This window comes from Phytophthora ramorum (assembly GCF_020800215.1).
Source record: "Phytophthora ramorum isolate Pr-102 chromosome Unknown Phyram_PR-102_s0002, whole genome shotgun sequence".
Lineage (NCBI taxonomy): Eukaryota > Oomycota > Peronosporomycetes > Peronosporales > Peronosporaceae > Phytophthora > Phytophthora ramorum.
In genome coordinates, this window is record NW_027150648.1 from 4,886,846 (window position 1) to 4,903,787 (window position 16,942).

The following is a 16,942-nucleotide window of genomic DNA, read 5'->3' on the forward strand; positions in this document are numbered from 1 at the left end:
AAATGCATCAGAATTATGACCAAAATGTATCATTAGTTTGAATAAGATGCCTAGTTTGATTCGACATCGTTTGCAGACATGCACTACAACGTGCTACCTGCCAAGGAGCAGCCCTCCATTCATATGGCCTACTTCTTCATCGGGATCAGGTCCGTGTGGTACTTGTTGCGGAAGTACGTGCGCACGGGGCCGAGCACCACAAAGTACTCGAACAGGATGCACGTGAAGATGTTGCCGAGGATGATGCCGAGGTACTTGAGGCGGAAGCTCATGGGCATGGGGATATCAGGCAAGCCGACGACGTTCGTGCTGCTTGAGATGCGGAACTGATCAGTGATAGCACTGGGGTCACCCAGCAGCATGTACAAGTCGAGCGCCCCGACCGCTGCGAAGAACACCAGAAGCAGATAGTTGCGCCAGATCGGTTGACGGTAGGTGGAGCCGAAGCTGAAGACCCACGCAGCGATGTGTTGCTGGAAAATGACAGAGAAGAAGAGAATCGTTGCCAGGTGGTTGTCCGAGAGCAGCCACCACTTGGCCACATCAACGGTGTCGGGCGAGAACGGACAGTACCAAACTTGACTTGACAGCATGTGAAGTCCACAGCACAGGTAGATGATGTTGATGGCCTCCTGTCCGAGGATCGACAACAGCGTCGTAGGTCCAATCAGACTGGAGGTCGGGCGCATAGCCTTCAGTTCATCCAACGGCTTCGACAGCGTGATCACGTACGAGCAACCGACAAGCGTGAAGCCCTCCACGAGGATCCAGCACCACTGCGATAGATTGATAGCGTGGTAGTACATGAACATTCGCAGGACCGAACCGATGAGCCCGTACATGACGAGGAACTTGACAGACGCGAAGGAGGTTGCCACACTGCAACGGCCTTCACGGCACAAATCAACCACCGACTGGATCGTCTTCTCCTTGCTCGTGAACGGCGACACCACCGAAGCCTCCGCGTCACTCAGCGCCACACCAGCGTGCGCAAAACGCAACGCACCGCAGTCGTTGCCACCGTCACCGCACATACCAGTCACCGCACCCGTCTCCATGTGCAGCTTCACGCACTCCACCTTGCCGTCGGGGGTCATGCGGCTGAAGATGCGGATGTGCAGCAGCAGCTCCTTGATCTCGCCCATGGACACCAGGTAGTCGAACGCCACACCCGTCACGGCCAGCTCCACGTCCTCGCCCTGCTCGACCAGGTGCTTCACCGCAGGCAGGTCGTACTCCTCCTCCGAGTCCACGTCGCGCCACACCAGCGTCTTCGCGTGGGTCGTCGACACCATCTCGCCCAGGATCACGCGCGAGCTCGACGCCACCATGCCGCTCTGGCGCGCGATGTAGCAGCCGCACATGGCGTTGTCGCCCGTGATCATCACCGTGCGAACGTCGCCGCCCTTGAGCTTCGCGATGGCGTCGGCCGTGTCGTCCTTCAGCTCGTTGCGGAACAGGATCAGACCCAGCAGCGACAGACTCTCGTCCACGGCGTCGCGGTTGTCTGCGAACGCCACCACTTGCTCGTGCGTCCAGTCGCTCGGCAGCTCGCGGTACGACAGACCCAGCACGTAGCACCCGTCCTTCGCGAGGCGGTCGGCCACGCTCTTGTAGTCGCCTGGCACACTGGACGCTGCGCTCAGCTGCTGCATGCGCTCGTACGAGCCCTTGCAGAACACGTAGTACTTGCCGCTCTTGCGGTTGCGCACCACCACGCTCATGGACATGCGGTGGTGGTCGAAGTCGTAGCGCTTGATGAACTCCAGCTCGAGGCCAGGGTCCACCTTGGACTTGACGCACGGCTGCTCGCCTTCCTTCTCCACCAGCTCCCACCCGGTGGCTGTGAACATGCGCACCTCCACTTCGTTGCCCACGAGGCGGTCCTCAAGTGAGCCCACCGAGTGGCACGTGGCGAGTGCATACAGCAGTTCTTCGGAGGACGGAGCGTCCTTGATGTCGTTCACGATTGGGACAAAGAGGTTGTTGCTGACAGGCTGCACACCGAGGAAGTCGAGGCCCTGCTTGGTGAGCGTGCCGGTCTTGTCGAAGCAGAAGATGCGCACCTTGCCGCAGAGCGTGATCCGCTGGACGTTGAGGGAGAAGATGCCTTGCTTCTCGAGACGCTGCGAGGCGTTCACTTGACCGACCGTGATGACCACAGGCAAAAGAGGGCTGATGACGCACGAGAGCACAAAAATGGCGTAGCAGAACGCAGCGTACCGGTTGCTCAGCTTGCCATTGCTCATAAGGAAGTTGACGACGGCGATACAGGCAATAATGGCGTAGATCAGAAGCAGCGTGATAAGCACCTTGAGGTGCTCGTTGTACTTGAAGCGCATTGGGATCGGGAACAGGATGGACTGGATCAACTGGCCCTTGGTCGTGTGCGCTCCCGTCGTCTGAACAACAGCCAGGATCTCTTCGTTGCGGCCAGAGGACAACACGCGCGTGCCCGCGAACAGCGTGTGCTTCTTGCCGCTCTTCTCCGGGTCGTACACCTCCGCGCCGCGCTCCGGGATCGGGAACTTCTGCACGGGCATCGACTCACCCGTCAACATCGACTCGTCACACACCGTCGTGCCCTTGACGATGGCCATATCGCACGGCACGACCCAGTTCTCAGACACCTTGACGAGGTCGCCCGGGGCGATGTCGGGCGACGACATCTCACGCCACGCGCCATCTCGGAACACCGTCACATTCGTGCGGTAGCGGGTCATCTGGACAATGGACGACTGGATCTGACGCTGCGTGTAGATGTTCACGATAGCGGCACCCAGCACCACGACAGTCATGACGATGCCCATGTTCCAGTACGTGAAGTAGTACCAGACGTAGTAGCACATGATCTGGTAGATGTAGAACAGCGTGAAGAACTCGCGGGCCATGGACACGGGAAGCGACGGCATCTCGACGTCGACCGAGTTGGGTCCCACCGTGTTGATGCGGTGCTTAGCCTCCGAGTCCGACAGGCCGCTGGACTCGTGCTGCATGTCTTCGTACGTGCGTCCGAGCGCTACTGCGCCTGGAACAAACCGTTGCTCGCTCTCCTCGTACACGTAGCGCAGGTGCTGGAACTCCACGATGCGCAGACCATCAACCTGCATGACAGGCACCGTCGCACGGTAGCCGCTCAGTTTTCCCTTGGACGCGAAGAAAGCTTCGACCTTGGCCACGTAGTCGGACACCCCCGATCGGTCAGCAAGCAGCACCTCGGTATCGTCACGCTTGAGCATGTAGACGAACTCGCAGTTGTCGAGGGGGACACGAAGACGGAAGAAGTTGAAGATACGGTCTTGCATGGCGACGATGACCACAAACCAGAAACAGGTGATGACCCACACGACGATAAACACGAGGGCGTTATCCTCCGTGACGTCGAAGAGGGACGGCTCGAAGTTGCCATAGTAGTCGGTGATAATGATGATGAGAAGCACGTTGAGACCGAGCGAGGCCACCACCACACAGCCGAAGACGACCGTTCCCAGGTATGACTTGGAAAAGCCCGTCTGAAGGATCCCCTCCATAGCATCAAGCTGCATGCGGGTGTCCGAGGCACGAACGCTCGTGTGGCGGCCCTGGGGGTTGCCAGCAACCGCACGCGACGGTGTCTGCGGCGTCGCAATCAGCTTCTTGTTCATCTCATTCACCGACTGGTTCTTGTTCTGCATGTAGTTCTTGTAGACTGCCCACCCTCCAAGCACCACGAAGAATGCCAGGTACAGCAGGTAGATGACCACCAACGGCGCTTCCGTGTACGTGGTGAACCTGGGCTCCGTCGTTGTAGATGCAGACGTGCATGCATCCTGCAGCTCCGAGTCGACAGTGCCGTCACGCAGCATGAGGCTGTAGCAGTTGGCGCCAACAGGGAACGTGGCGTTGTTGTTGCGCACATTGGCCGCGTACGTCCAGAAGACGCTGCTGTCCTGTGAAGCCTCGACCAACGACGAATTGGTGTCGGTGCACTGCAGCTCCTCCGTCAGCTCACCCGTCTCCGTGTTGGCAACGGCGTGCACCCGACACATCGTGCTCGGGTCGTCGTAGTAGAACGTTGGTGTGCTCGGGTGGTACATGGTGTACGGGAAGTTGACTTGGCGCTGCTTGTTCCAGCCGTCGACGTAGTACGACTCGTAGTCGCCGCCCGACGGTCGGTTGAACTTGGTGTAGAGCACTTTGGTGCTCTCCGAGTACTCGCAGCAGTAGTACTGGGGGCTGTGTCGAACGGGACAAGCGGCGAAGTCCATTTGGTCTGCCGCTGCGGCGCGCACTTGACTGGGCGCCAGCGTGGCCAGTGCCAGCGTCGGCAGGAGTATAGAACTCCAGCGAGGCATCGTTGATTGCAATCGAATTATCGGACGCTGAGACTTGAGGAAGATTCGATGCGAGGCCGCCGATGCGAATTGGTGAATGAAGCGATTGGGACTCGGAGCGGCGACGCGGTGTTGGTGTTTTCCATGGGTGTAGGCGTTGAGGATCCGGATGGTGCGGCACCACCGTCTCTGCAACGTCTTGTTAATCAGAAATAAATGTCCCAAGTTTGCTCGTACAGTGGGTGGATCTACGTACTGTATAGTAGTAGTATTCTAGTACATGTATATGATAGTGCTAAGGCCGAGAGAGATTACCATTTGGATGCCACTAACTAAACGCCTCGAAGATATCCGCATTGCTTGCCTTCGCGATCGTTAACAGGACAGCCGCATCGCTTTCGTCGTAATGAAGTTCGCTTCGTTTTATGTGGTGCCTCGATAGATAGGACGAGGAAAAGGAAGAAGGAGGATGAGGTGCTCTCACCGCGAAACAAAGACGCTGCCCGTCGCTGCTCTTGTTAACGATCGAACCCCACAATCAACGCCCGCTTTAGCAAGCAGGCAGGAAGCAAGCGAACCTCGCGAATGGTTGGTGGAGATGGTAATAAGAGCTCGCTGTTATATCGCCTCGCAGGGAAGCTTTCTTCGGCAGAACTTAGCAGTGAGCGCCCGTGAATTTTTTTCCAGCGTCAGTCTTTACTTACCTGGCCCCGCAAATCGTCCGGGTTGTGCAGCGTGTTCCTTTGCTTCAACACGTGCAACCATCCCACGAGAAGCGAGCCTTGTCAAGTTGGCAAGCACCCCACATGGTAGGGTAGCCGCACCAGCAGGAAAATCCGCGACGCAACCAACCCGCACACTCCTCGCAGCCGACGCTTGCGGCTGGCACAGCTGCTCACACTTGGAAGATTTCTGCCATGTTCTCTGTCAGCAAGGCTACCATAAATAGTCATACCTCGTGCATTTACATGTGCGCAGGCATGTCAGCGTGGTCTTCTTGCAAGACCATCTGAGGCTGTGTTATTGTCCACAGCTTCGGCTGGAGTTGTTGGAAACAACCCGCTGCTTGCGCGATGTCGGGCTGCGCTGCGAGATCATGTTTGAAGCGATTGCGGTCCCGCTGAAGCATTGAAGCAATGTCCTTAGCAGACAGGCGATTGAACCGTAAGTACCTTGATCCAGCAGCATACCCCTTCAAGTGCATCGCAGGACTTGTCTCGGCGCAACGACTCAGCATCTGGGTAATCGTGCTAACGTGCAGCGGCGGTGTGGTGAAGTTTCAGAAGCTGTCAGTGTAAGGAAAATGGACTTGCAAACTTCACGTAAGCCCATTGCCGATGGGCCATCGCAGTCTTTCAGCCACGCTGCAGATGAAAGCCGATAGCTTCAATATGTAATCCCGGCCGATCGACGCTGCCACACTGATCGCAGCAAAATTTCCCGGACAAATGATGAAAATTCAGTGCGAGGAAAAGAAGATCGGACCATCAACCGAGATGGGACACCCTGGAGCTCCGGTGGTGCGGAGAGATCCCCATTAACACTTTGAGACTGCTAGGACGACTCACGGGCGTGAATCCGCCAAGGTTGGGCGGTGACATGGGGGGTCCTCGTCGGGAAGTTAGCTCGGCTTATCACTTCAAGTGGCGATCTCGACTGCGCCTCAAGTCCCTGCTGCCGCTACATGTACATGTATAGTGGGAAGTGCCCAACGACACCTTGTAGCCATGGGAAGCGGGGTGAAGTGCAAGCCTGGCAAGAGACGATGGATTCACGTTTTTATTCTGGCTCTCTTGCCGACTCGGCGGCCGAGAGGAGGAAGAGGAAGATTGACGATTGTTGCGTGTCCTGCATTGAAGTGCAAGGTGGCGAAACTACATTGCATACCGGGTTACATGTACAGTGATTGCGAGTTGTCGTCCCAGCGTCGGCATCGATCAGAACCAAGCCCAAGCGTCTCAAGACAAGCTCCTCAAGACCATGTCCAACATATTCACGCGAGGCGGCACAAACTGTACTCGGATTCGTGTTTTGAGCGCCGACCCTGATATCGTACTTAGTGGGGATTGCGTGTTTGACGACGGATGCCGTCGATTCTGCGTGTTGTCCCCGTCGCTGCCGAGTTAAACTCACCGTTCCTTCGGCCACAGGATGCAGTGCCGTACGCGCATGTACTGGTGTGGAGGATCGCCTTCGCCTGGGCTCCAGCATGCGTCGATGGCCGCGATTCCTGCGCAGCCACAGCGTTGATGCCCGCGGATCTCTGCAGCCCCATCCCACGATGGCGCGGTGAATGGATGGGGCAGCAGCTGCGGAAAGCGAGCTCCGATATAGATGCGACCCGAGCGTCGCGAAGGTTAATGGCTGCCGCGGTATGACCTCCAGCTGTGCGTGAACCGTGGCACTCTCACAGCATCTTTGTGCACTCACCTCAGGCATTGCCACGATTGCACGGCGGGTCTCAGAGTCTACAGTCATGCGGCATGACTCATGCCACAGCGGCAGCGAGGCACAGTGAGAAGGCAGGGCATGCCGGGCCAGAACACGCCAACCTGGCCAAGGCGCATCTTCGGCTTGGAGTACCTTGGCCTTGGTAATCAGCGCGAGGAGCAATCAGAGACCGCTGTGTGCGACATGTACCGTCGAGCATCGATTTTGATCTTGCTTTTTGTATGCGTAATGTTCCATAAAATATCCAATTTGTGTCCATAGTGTGTACGAGCTTATGACTTGTTCGCATTTCCATCGAAGCCCATTCGTGTACATGTGCATGTACCACTGAAGCCTCCAGACAGCAGCAGCGCTGCCAACCATTTATACTTGTACTTGGTTTGCTGTGTGCCGCTGACACTGCACTCTCCAAAACTTCCCCCACGATCCGCGAGCCTGTCTCTAGCAAGAAGTTCAAGCATCATTTCGATGAACGGCGAAAGTTTCTCCGAGCAAGAGACGGCGGCCTCTCTTCTTTGCAGTCGTTTGCGCCGAACTTCAGTTCCGGCTGCAATTGGCGTTTGAGCTCGACTGCCGTCCTGCATGCAGATTGCAGGTTGCAGCGTCCTTGGCTGCAGATTGCAGCTGTCAGACCCTCATACCTACAGACAGGTACATGGTACATGTAGCGTCATGCCCTTTGTCGATGTTTGGATGCGCATGAAACGTGACGAGGCCTCCAAGGATTTGCCGCTAACCGAGTTAGTGACTCGTCCGAAGTGCATGTCGTATTATTTTATGCGGCTCTATCCGACAAATCCCAACGCGACAAATCAAACCGTTACCACATTCGACCCGCCTCACTCATTCGGCATTTCGCACCAGTGACCTCGTATCCAACCAAGCTTCGTCCAGCGACCCGACAGTGCCTTTGACGATGCCTCGCTGGAGTTCAAAGCTCCTGCCAGCGCTGGCACTGGCCACGCTGGCGCCCAGTCAAGTGCGCGCTGCATCTGCCGACCAAATGGACTTCGCCGCTTGTCCCGTTCGACACAGCCCCCAGTACTACTGCTGCGAGTACTCGGAGAGCACCAAAGTGCTCTACACCAAGTTCAACCGACCGTCGGGCGGCGACTACGAGTCGTACTACGTCGACGGTTGGAACAAGCAGCGCCAAGTCAACTTCCCGTACACCATGTACCACCCGAGCACACCAACGTTCTACTACGACGACCCGAGCACGATGTGTCGGGTGCACGCCGTTGCCAACACGGAGACGGGTGAGCTGACGGAGGAGCTGCAGTGTACCGACACCAATTCGTCGTTGGTCGAGGCTTCACAGGACAGCAGCGTCTTCTGGACGTACGCGGCCAATGTGCGCAACAACAACGCCACGTTCCCTGTTGGCGCCAACTGCTACAGCCTCATGCTGCGTGACGGCACTGTCGACTCGGAGCTGCAGGATGCATGTACGTCTGCATCTACAACGACGGAGCCCAGGTTCACCACGTACACGGAAGCGCCGTTGGTGGTCATCTACCTGCTGTACCTGGCATTCTTCGTGGTGCTTGGAGGGTGGGCAGTCTACAAGAACTACATGCAGAACAAGAACCAGTCGGTGAATGAGATGAACAAGAAGCTGATTGCGACGCCGCAGACGCCGTCGCGTGCGGTTGCTGGCAACCCCCAGGGCCGCCACACGGGCGTTCGTGCCTCGGACACCCGCGTGCAGATCGAGGCTAGCGAAGGTATTCTCCAGACCGGATTCTCCAACTCGTTCCTGGGCACATTCGTGTTCGGTTGCGTCGTGGTGGCGTCGCTTGCGTTAAACGCACTGCTGATCGTGATTATCGCCGACTACTACGGGCGGTTCGACCCCCCGCTCTTCGATGCGTCGGAGGATAATGCCGTTGTGTTCATCGTCGTGTGGGTCATCACGTCCATTTGGTTCGTCACCATCGTGGCGCTACAAGATCGCATCTACAACTTCTTCCGCCTCCGCGTGACGCTTGACAAGTGCGAGTTCGTCTACATGCTGAAGCGGGATGACACACAGGTGCTGCTCGCTGACCGATCGGGGGTGTCGGACTTCGTGGCCAAGGTCGAGGGATTTTTCACGTCCAAGGGAAAACTGAGCGGTTACCGTACGACGGTCCCAGTCGTGAAAGTCGATGGTCTGCGCATCGTGGAGTTCCAGCACCTGCGCTACGTGTACGAGGAGAGCGAGCAACGGTTTGTTCCGGGTGCGGTAGCGCTTGGACACACGTACGAGGATATTGGGCACGAGTCCAGCGGCCTGTCGGACTCGGAGGCTAAGCACCGCATCAACACTGTCGGTCTTAACTCGGTCGACGTCGAGATGCCGTCGCTTCCCGTGTCCATGGCCCGCGAGTTCTTCACGCTGTTCTACATCTACCAGATCATGTGCTACTACGTCTGGTACTACTTCACGTACTGGAACATGGGCATCGTCATGACTGTCGTGGTGCTGGGTGCCGCTATCGTGAACATCTACACGCAGCGCCAGATCCAGTCGTCCATTGTCCAGATGACCCGCTACCGCACGAATGTGACGGTGTTCCGAGATGGCGCGTGGCGTGAGATGTCGTCGCCCGACATCGCCCCGGGCGACCTCGTCAAGGTGTCTGAGAACTGGGTCGTGCCGTGCGATATGGCCATCGTCAAGGGCACGACGGTGTGTGACGAGTCGATGTTGACGGGTGAGTCGATGCCCGTGCAGAAGTTCCCGATCCCGGAGCGCGGCGCGGAGGTGTACGACCCGGAGAAGAGCGGCAAGAAGCACACGCTGTTCGCGGGCACGCGCGTGTTGTCCTCTGGCCGCAACGAAGAGATCCTGGCTGTTGTTCAGACGACGGGAGCGCACACGACCAAGGGCCAGTTGATCCAGTCCATCCTGTTCCCGATCCCAATGCGCTTCAAGTACGACGAACACCTCAAGGTGCTTATCACGCTGCTCTTCATGTATGCCGTGGTCGCGTGCATCCTGATTGTCAACTTCCTCCTGGGTAACGGTAGTCTGAGCAACCGCTTTGCTGCGTTCTGCTACGCCATTTTCATGCTCTCGTGCGTCATCAGCCCACTTTTGCCTGTGGTCATCACGGTCGGTCAAGTGAACGCCTCGCAGCGTCTCGAGAAGCAAGGCATCTTCTCCCTCAACGTCCAGCGGATCACGCTCTGCGGCAAGGTGCGCATCTTCTGCTTCGACAAGACCGGCACGCTCACCAAGCAGGGCCTCGACTTCCTCGGTGTGCAGCCTGTCAGTAACAACCTCTTCGTCCCGATCGTGAACGACATCAAGGACGCTCCGTCCTCCGAAGAACTGCTGTATGCACTCGCCACGTGCCACTCGGTGGGCTCACTTGAGGACCGCCTCGTGGGCAACGAAGTGGAGGTGCGCATGTTCACAGCCACCGGGTGGGAGCTGGTGGAGAAGGAAGGCGAGCAGCCGTGCGTCAAGTCCAAGGTGGACCCTGGCCTCGAGCTGGAGTTCATCAAGCGCTACGACTTCGACCACCACCGCATGTCCATGAGCGTGGTGGTGCGCAACCGCAAGAGCGGCAAGTACTACGTGTTCTGCAAGGGCTCGTACGAGCGCATGCAGCAGCTGAGCGCAGCGTCCAGTGTGCCAGGCGACTACAAGAGCGTGGCCGACCGCCTCGCGAAGGACGGGTGCTACGTGCTGGGTCTGTCGTACCGCGAGCTGCCGAGCGACTGGACGCACGAGCAAGTGGTGGCGTTCACAGACAACCGCGACGCCGTGGACGAGAGTCTGTCGCTCCTGGGTCTGATCCTGTTCCGCAACGAGCTGAAGGACGACACGGCCGACGCCATCGCGAAGCTCAAGGGCGGCGACGTTCGCACGGTGATGATCACGGGCGACAACGCCATGTGCGGCTGCTACATCGCGCGCCAGAGCGGCATGGTGGCGTCGAGCTCGCGCGTGATCCTGGGCGAGATGGTGTCGACGACCCACGCGAAGACGCTGGTGTGGCGCGACGTGGACTCGGAGGAGGAGTACGACCTGCCTGCGGTGAAGCACCTGGTCGAGCAGGGCGAGGACGTGGAGCTGGCCGTGACGGGTGTGGCGTTCGACTACCTGGTGTCCATGGGCGAGATCAAGGAGCTGCTGCTGCACATCCGCATCTTCAGCCGCATGACCCCCGACGGCAAGGTGGAGTGCGTGAAGCTGCACATGGAGACGGGTGCGGTGACTGGTATGTGCGGTGACGGTGGCAACGACTGCGGTGCGTTGCGTTTTGCGCACGCTGGTGTGGCGCTGAGTGACGCGGAGGCTTCGGTGGTGTCGCCGTTCACGAGCAAGGAGAAGACGATCCAGTCGGTGGTTGATTTGTGCCGTGAAGGCCGCTGCAGTTTGGCGACGTCCTTCGCGTCCGTGAAGTTCCTCATCGTGTACGGCCTAATTGAGTCGGTGCTTCGCCTGTTCCAGTACTACCACGCCGTCATTATGTCGCAGTGGTGCTGGATCCTCGCAGACGGCTTCACGCTTGTCGGTTGCTCGTACGTGATCACGCTGTCGAAGCCACTCAAGGAGCTCAAGGACACGCGTCCGACCTCCAGCCTGATGGGACCTTCTACGCTGCTGTCCATCTTCGGACAGGAGGCCATCAACGTTATCTACCTGTGCTGTGGTGTTCACATGCTCACGAGTGAGGTCTGGTACTGTCCGTTCTCACCCGATGACGTTGATGTAGCCAAGTGGTGGCTGCTCTCGGACAACCACATGGCGACGGTGCTCTTCTTCTCGATCATTTTCCAGCAGCACACCGCGGCGTGGACGTTCAGCTTTGGCTCCATCTACCGCCAACCAATCTGGCGCAACTACCTGTTGTTGGCCTTCTTTGTGGTCGTCGGTGCGCTTGACTTGTACCTGGTTCTCGGAGAACCGAGCGCGCTCACCGATCAGTTCCGCATTTCGAGCAGCACGAACGTTGTGGGCTTACCGGACGTCGCCATGCCCATGAGCTTCCGGCTCAAGTACTTTGGTATTATTATGGGCAATCTATTTACCAGCATCCTGTTCGAGTACTTCGTGGTGCTCGGTCCGGTACGGACGTATTTCCGCAACAAGTACCACAAGGACGAGCTCCCGATGCGAAAGTAAGAAACGGATAGGACGTGGCTGCACTCAGCTATGCAAGCCAAACGATATTACCCAACCAGCGCTCCATGCAGCCAGCATCGATTCGCCGTTGATCAGAGGACAGCCTGCGACCGACATCAGCGGGAGTTCCTGATCTAGACGCATGTCTTCAAACTTGATGCTACGTCCGACACGATCGATGCTCAAGCGAAATTCGCGAATCGGAACTTGCATTCCGACAATCTCCACGAGACCAAAGCAGCTCCAGGGTATCACATTCGGACACTAGCAACCTTATCATTGTCGAATATCAGCATGGCATCGCAGGAACTCGTTCATGTTGTCATTTTTTCTCCGCGTGATGGTTGTCATGAAGAAGTTTTCAGCCATATTCTGTGTGCGTGGTCCCTTGGCGAACGAAGTTTTCCATGTCAATCACCTTTATCGCCCTGTCGGTCTGCGCTGTGGGGCATTGAATATTTGTGGAGAACAAGTCTTCTTTCATACAACTAACTTGCCAAGATTCAATGTGAAAGCTCAACCTCTCGAGTCAAGAGCCTTGGCTGGATGAAGAAATTTACGAAATGTGGGCTCCAAGTCAGGTCGCAAGTTGCATTAACCTTGTCATCGGCCCTCAACCGACCATCGAATCGCTGCTCGAGCGGAGCTGAAGACAGCTAACGATGAAATTGCCGTGCGCCGGTTGCGGGTACTCGTAGGTTCGTTCGAATTGCAGCTGCAGCTGTTCCTCGCTCAGTCAGTGTTGCAACGGACACCACGGCGTTGCATCTCGCTGTGCGCAGACACTCCTGGATGATCGAATTGCCTTCAATTCGAGCGAGGAAGGTTGTGATCTGACACAGCTACGCCTGCGTGTTTGGTGCCAGACACACTTGGGCCCAACGACCCTCAGCAAACACTTCGAGCTCCCTCATGATGTTGTAAACCAAGTTGCTTGTATTGATCCAGCCTTGAGATAATCACAGCGGACGGGCTGTGGTACTGGCGTTCACAGCGTGGACAAGTTGCCTTCGACCCACTCGAAGAGGACGGCCGGATTGCCCACAGATATTGGAACCAGCGAGATACGCTTCCAGCTACCAAGTCACTAGGTTAGTACATCGAATAACTGGCATATACTGTACTGCACTCACCTGTGAAATGCAGTCCCTGAACGACAGGCTGTAGTCGGCGAGGACCTCCCGGAGAACGCCCTGAAGAAGTTCTGATGGAGACGACGACCCTCGACGAGGCCATGGGTGCCATCGTGGACTGGCCCAAGCAGCTCAAGTTTGACTCGCTCGGCATCGCGTTGCTCGGCCCCGTGGACCAGAACATGGTGTCGCCGAAGTACGACTTCATCACGAACACGTCCAAGCCCAACTGAAGCCACACAGACGTGGTGAGCGTGTTTAAGCGCGCGTTCCCGGCTGTGCTCATCGACTTGGACACGGACGCGAACGCGCTGGCGCTGTACGTGGTGGCCTAAGGTGGCCACGGGCGTCGGCGTCGGCGTGTGCACGAACGGCAACCCCATCCACGGCTTCATACACTCGGAGGGCGGCCACTCCATCGTGCCGCCTGGATATCGAGACGGACTTTAAGGGCACTCGCCCGTCCCACGGCAACTGCATCGAGCGTATGGCGGCGTTGGGCTTCATCTCGGCACCTACGGGCGTGGACCGTCGCGACCTCGCCACCTTCGCGGACGACGACCCCGTGTGGGACACGATCGCGCGGCAGCATTGGCCGTCGTGTGAAGCTCCTCAACTTGATCCGCGAGAAGTTCGTGGCTCGCGTGGACAAGTACGTGTACGACCAGGAGCCGCCCGTGGACAGGTACATCCGCGTGTCGTCCCACCCGGCCATCCGTCTTGTGAGATCGCTGCACCCGAGCTGGCAACAGCAAGTACGTCGAAGTTGAAAACAACCTGGAATAGATCCTACATACAGCCTTTCTACATTTAACATGGACCAATCATAGCTACGCATGCAATCTGATTGGTGTTCTGGATAGCTTTTACTTCACTTTTCTTCCGAACCATCCCGACTCGCAAGACGCGCTGGCCTCGTGCGTGCGCCCTCGCTGGCTGGCTGGCCCCGCCGCGTCTCACAGATTGTGCAGTTCCATGAACATCCGGTGGTGCGCCGACCCCCGCAGCGTGTTGCAGTACCTCGAGGTGGGGCTCTGTAGACCCGCTGGTGACGTCCCAATTACCTGCTTTAACGCCGAAACGCCTGGATAAAACGTCAAAACGTGCAGCTCACAAGCTGGAAACTGGAAGAAGCGGTACGAACTGCAACCGGGTGGAAAATGTGCTTACTTGTCTAGATTCTGACTGAACGACCATTGCTGCAGGTCACCTTCTACATGGAAAGCGGGGACCAGAGCACCAGCAAGGCCTTCGCAGAGTCGCGCCAATCCAGCAACGTCAGCCCACCGACGGACATTGCTGCAGCCTTTAAGACGCAAACAGGTACCGAGCAACAAATTGTCGCTCTTCTTCTACGTGGATTTAGGCTGCGGGGACGAAAGTCTGGACCTGGAGTGTCGCCACAAGCTGCAGAACTTGATGGAGGTCGCGGCGGAGCCCACGCCGCTGCAGTGTGGAGCAGAAGGTCACAAGTGTGTGCAAATGGTACTAGAGAGTGAAGCACCTGAAGGTGACAAGAGCACGGCACCGTTGACGTTCCAGATGCAGGTGCAGCTGAAGACGCGGGAGACTGGCCGCGGCGTGGAGATGCACTATGCTGGCCTCAAAGACACCAATGTGCTCAATGTGAAGGAGAAGCTGGTGTCGCTGGCTCAGCGTCCTGGCGGTGACGGAAACAAGGACTTGAGAGCGGACAAGGAGATCCTGCTGGATAACTTCGTCGAAGACGGAAGCACGCTGGTGGTTGTGCAGGCTATTGTGGAGGTAGACGCTGCAACGTTCGAAGAGGAGGATGTGGTGCTCGATGTGCTGTTTAATGAAGCTGCGGCGTCGAGCGCGGCAGATGGTGTGAAGGCCCCGATCGACAGCCTCATCACTGGAAAGCTGACGGAGTACTCGCAGCAGTTCGACGACAAGTTCGAGCAAGCCTTCCATCTGTCGACCAAGACGTGGCCGACGAATGGTGGCGAGGAAGCCGCGTTCAACGAAAGTGTCGTGACATTTGCGAAGGCGGCTTTCAGTAACCTGATCGGTGGCACGGGCTATTTCTATGGCAGTTCGCTGGTGCAGCATGACCCGGAAAGCCCCGAGGTCATTGAATCGCCGGTGAAGCCGCTTTTCACGGCGGTGCCATCGCGTTCTTTCTTCCCTCGAGGCTTTGTGTGGGACGAAGGCTTTCACCAGATCGGCGTGTCGGCGTTTGACGACAGCGTTTCGCGTGATGTGATTGCTCATTGGCTTGGCCTCATGGAAGAGGACGGCTATATCGCTCGCGAGCAAATTCTGGGACAAACTGCGCGCCGTCGAGTGCCTGCTGAGTTTTTGGTACAGCACGTGGCATGCGAATCCTCCGACTCTGCTCTTGGCTCTAGAGAAGATGATTGCGTGGCACCAGGACGCCGACTCGGACCAGGAGCTACAGCAGTTCGTGCGTACGATCTTCCCGTTCCTAAAGCGCTGGTACAGCTGGTTCTTGAAGACGCAGTATGGTCCTCGCAGTGCGAGCTTCCGCTGGCGTGGGCGTCACCCGAACGATGGCAAGCTCATTTCGAACACGCTGTCATCTGGACTGGATGACTACCCTCGCGCGTCTCTTCCTAGTGAGAACGAGATGCACGTGGACCTGCTTTCGTGGATGATCCGTTCAAGCGACATTATGGCGAAGCTGGCAGCTTTCATCGATCAGGATAACGAGGTGCAGCGCTTCGAGACGAACAGCGCACACTTTTTGACGGGACTGGACCAACATCACTGGAACGAGGAGGCTCAGTCGTACTTTGATGTTGGGGAGCACAGTGAAGATGGTTTGATCGAGTACCAGGTTGCAATCCGCTGCCGCAACGAGCAAGGCCAGGTGGTCGACGCTACTGCGCCTATTGCTCAGATAGAGACGAAGGAAGTCAAGTGCCCAGCCAGCCACCCCAACTATATGTTCCCGCTGGGCGATGGCCGCGGTGGACTGCAGATGCTTCCTGTGTTTATCCCCCACACCACGAAGCTGCAGCACGTGAAGCACGTCGGCTATGTGAGCGTGTTCCCGCTGCTCTTGAAGGTGTTGCCGCCGGACTCGCCCAAGCTCTTGGCACTGCTGAAGCAAATTACGGACCCTACTCAGCTGTGGTCACCGTTTGGTCTGCGCTCCTTGTCTACACAGGATCAGTTCTACGAACAGGAGAATGCGCCTGGAGACAACCCGTACTGGCGCGGGGCGATCTGGATGAACATGAACTACTTGGCTCTGGATGCGCTATACCACTACGCGCAGCCGAGCACGGGCAGTCCGTTCCAGACAGACTTCAGCCAGGCGTACTCTGCGCTGCGTGTGAACGTGGTCGCCTATATCTATCGGGAGTATGAGCGAACTGGGTATCTATGGGAGCAGTACAACGGAAATATTCGTGCCGGGCAGCACTACGGCCAAGGTCAGCGGTGCCACCCGTTCTCAGGTTGGACAGCACTTGTGGTGAACATCATGGCGGAGACCTACTAATGGATAGGCTTTTACGGTGTCGTGGATAATGTGAATGGAGCGATGGATTGATATTGTCTTGGTCGACGGCTTTTCCAGTGGTGTTTCGAGCCGTTGAATAATGCTGGTCTAGTTTTTTCAGCCTGCTTCACTTGAGCAGAATCAGTGTGTGCTTGTGTTTATTACAAGGCCCCAAGTATCCATACTGCATGAATACACACAAGGCATGGAGCGTAAATTATGAATTCGCTCCGGCGTGTCATGCCTAACGTGCTGAAAGCCTCAAATGAAACCCAACAAGACAATTGATAGCGACGAAGAACGGGACTTCCCCCGCCCGATGAGTTCACACGTTGGAATTTTTTGGCATCGTGGCGACGCTTCTTGCTTTTGCTGGCAGTGTCGTTAGCGTTCGACTGCAGCTTCTGGTTAGTGTCACCGCCCACCTTCGCTG

The 16,942-nt window shown here is 57.2% G+C and overlaps 4 protein-coding genes across 4 annotated transcripts; 2 read left to right on the top strand and 2 right to left on the bottom strand.

Annotated features, from left to right (window-relative positions):
• Positions 1 to 83: 83 nt before the first annotated feature.
• KRP23_2918 (Polyamine-transporting ATPase 13A2) lies at positions 84 to 4,334 on the bottom strand (the record flags this gene model as incomplete). The annotated part of the gene is made up of 2 exons (XM_067887707.1): positions 84 to 97; positions 1,049 to 4,334. 2 exons carry the CDS (start codon positions 4,332 to 4,334, stop codon positions 84 to 86), a joined length of 3,300 nt encoding a protein of 1,099 aa, XP_067750275.1.
• A 3,346-nt stretch (positions 4,335 to 7,680) lies between these two features.
• KRP23_2919 (Polyamine-transporting ATPase 13A3) lies at positions 7,681 to 12,019 on the top strand (the record flags this gene model as incomplete). The annotated part of the gene is made up of 2 exons (XM_067887709.1): positions 7,681 to 10,978; positions 11,946 to 12,019. 2 exons carry the CDS (start codon positions 7,681 to 7,683, stop codon positions 12,017 to 12,019), a joined length of 3,372 nt encoding a protein of 1,123 aa, XP_067750276.1.
• An 855-nt stretch (positions 12,020 to 12,874) lies between these two features.
• On the bottom strand, positions 12,875 to 13,734 carry KRP23_2920 (uncharacterized protein; the record flags this gene model as incomplete). The annotated part of the gene is made up of 3 exons (XM_067887710.1): positions 12,875 to 12,962; positions 13,020 to 13,446; positions 13,539 to 13,734. 3 exons carry the CDS (start codon positions 13,732 to 13,734, stop codon positions 12,875 to 12,877), a joined length of 711 nt encoding a protein of 236 aa, XP_067750277.1.
• A 260-nt stretch (positions 13,735 to 13,994) lies between these two features.
• Positions 13,995 to 16,509, top strand: KRP23_2921 (Mannosyl-oligosaccharide glucosidase; the record flags this gene model as incomplete). Its single annotated transcript, XM_067887711.1, has 4 exons — positions 13,995 to 14,008; positions 14,129 to 14,155; positions 14,225 to 15,344; positions 15,415 to 16,509. 4 exons carry the CDS (start codon positions 13,995 to 13,997, stop codon positions 16,507 to 16,509), a joined length of 2,256 nt encoding a protein of 751 aa, XP_067750278.1.
• Positions 16,510 to 16,942: the final 433 nt, after the last annotated feature.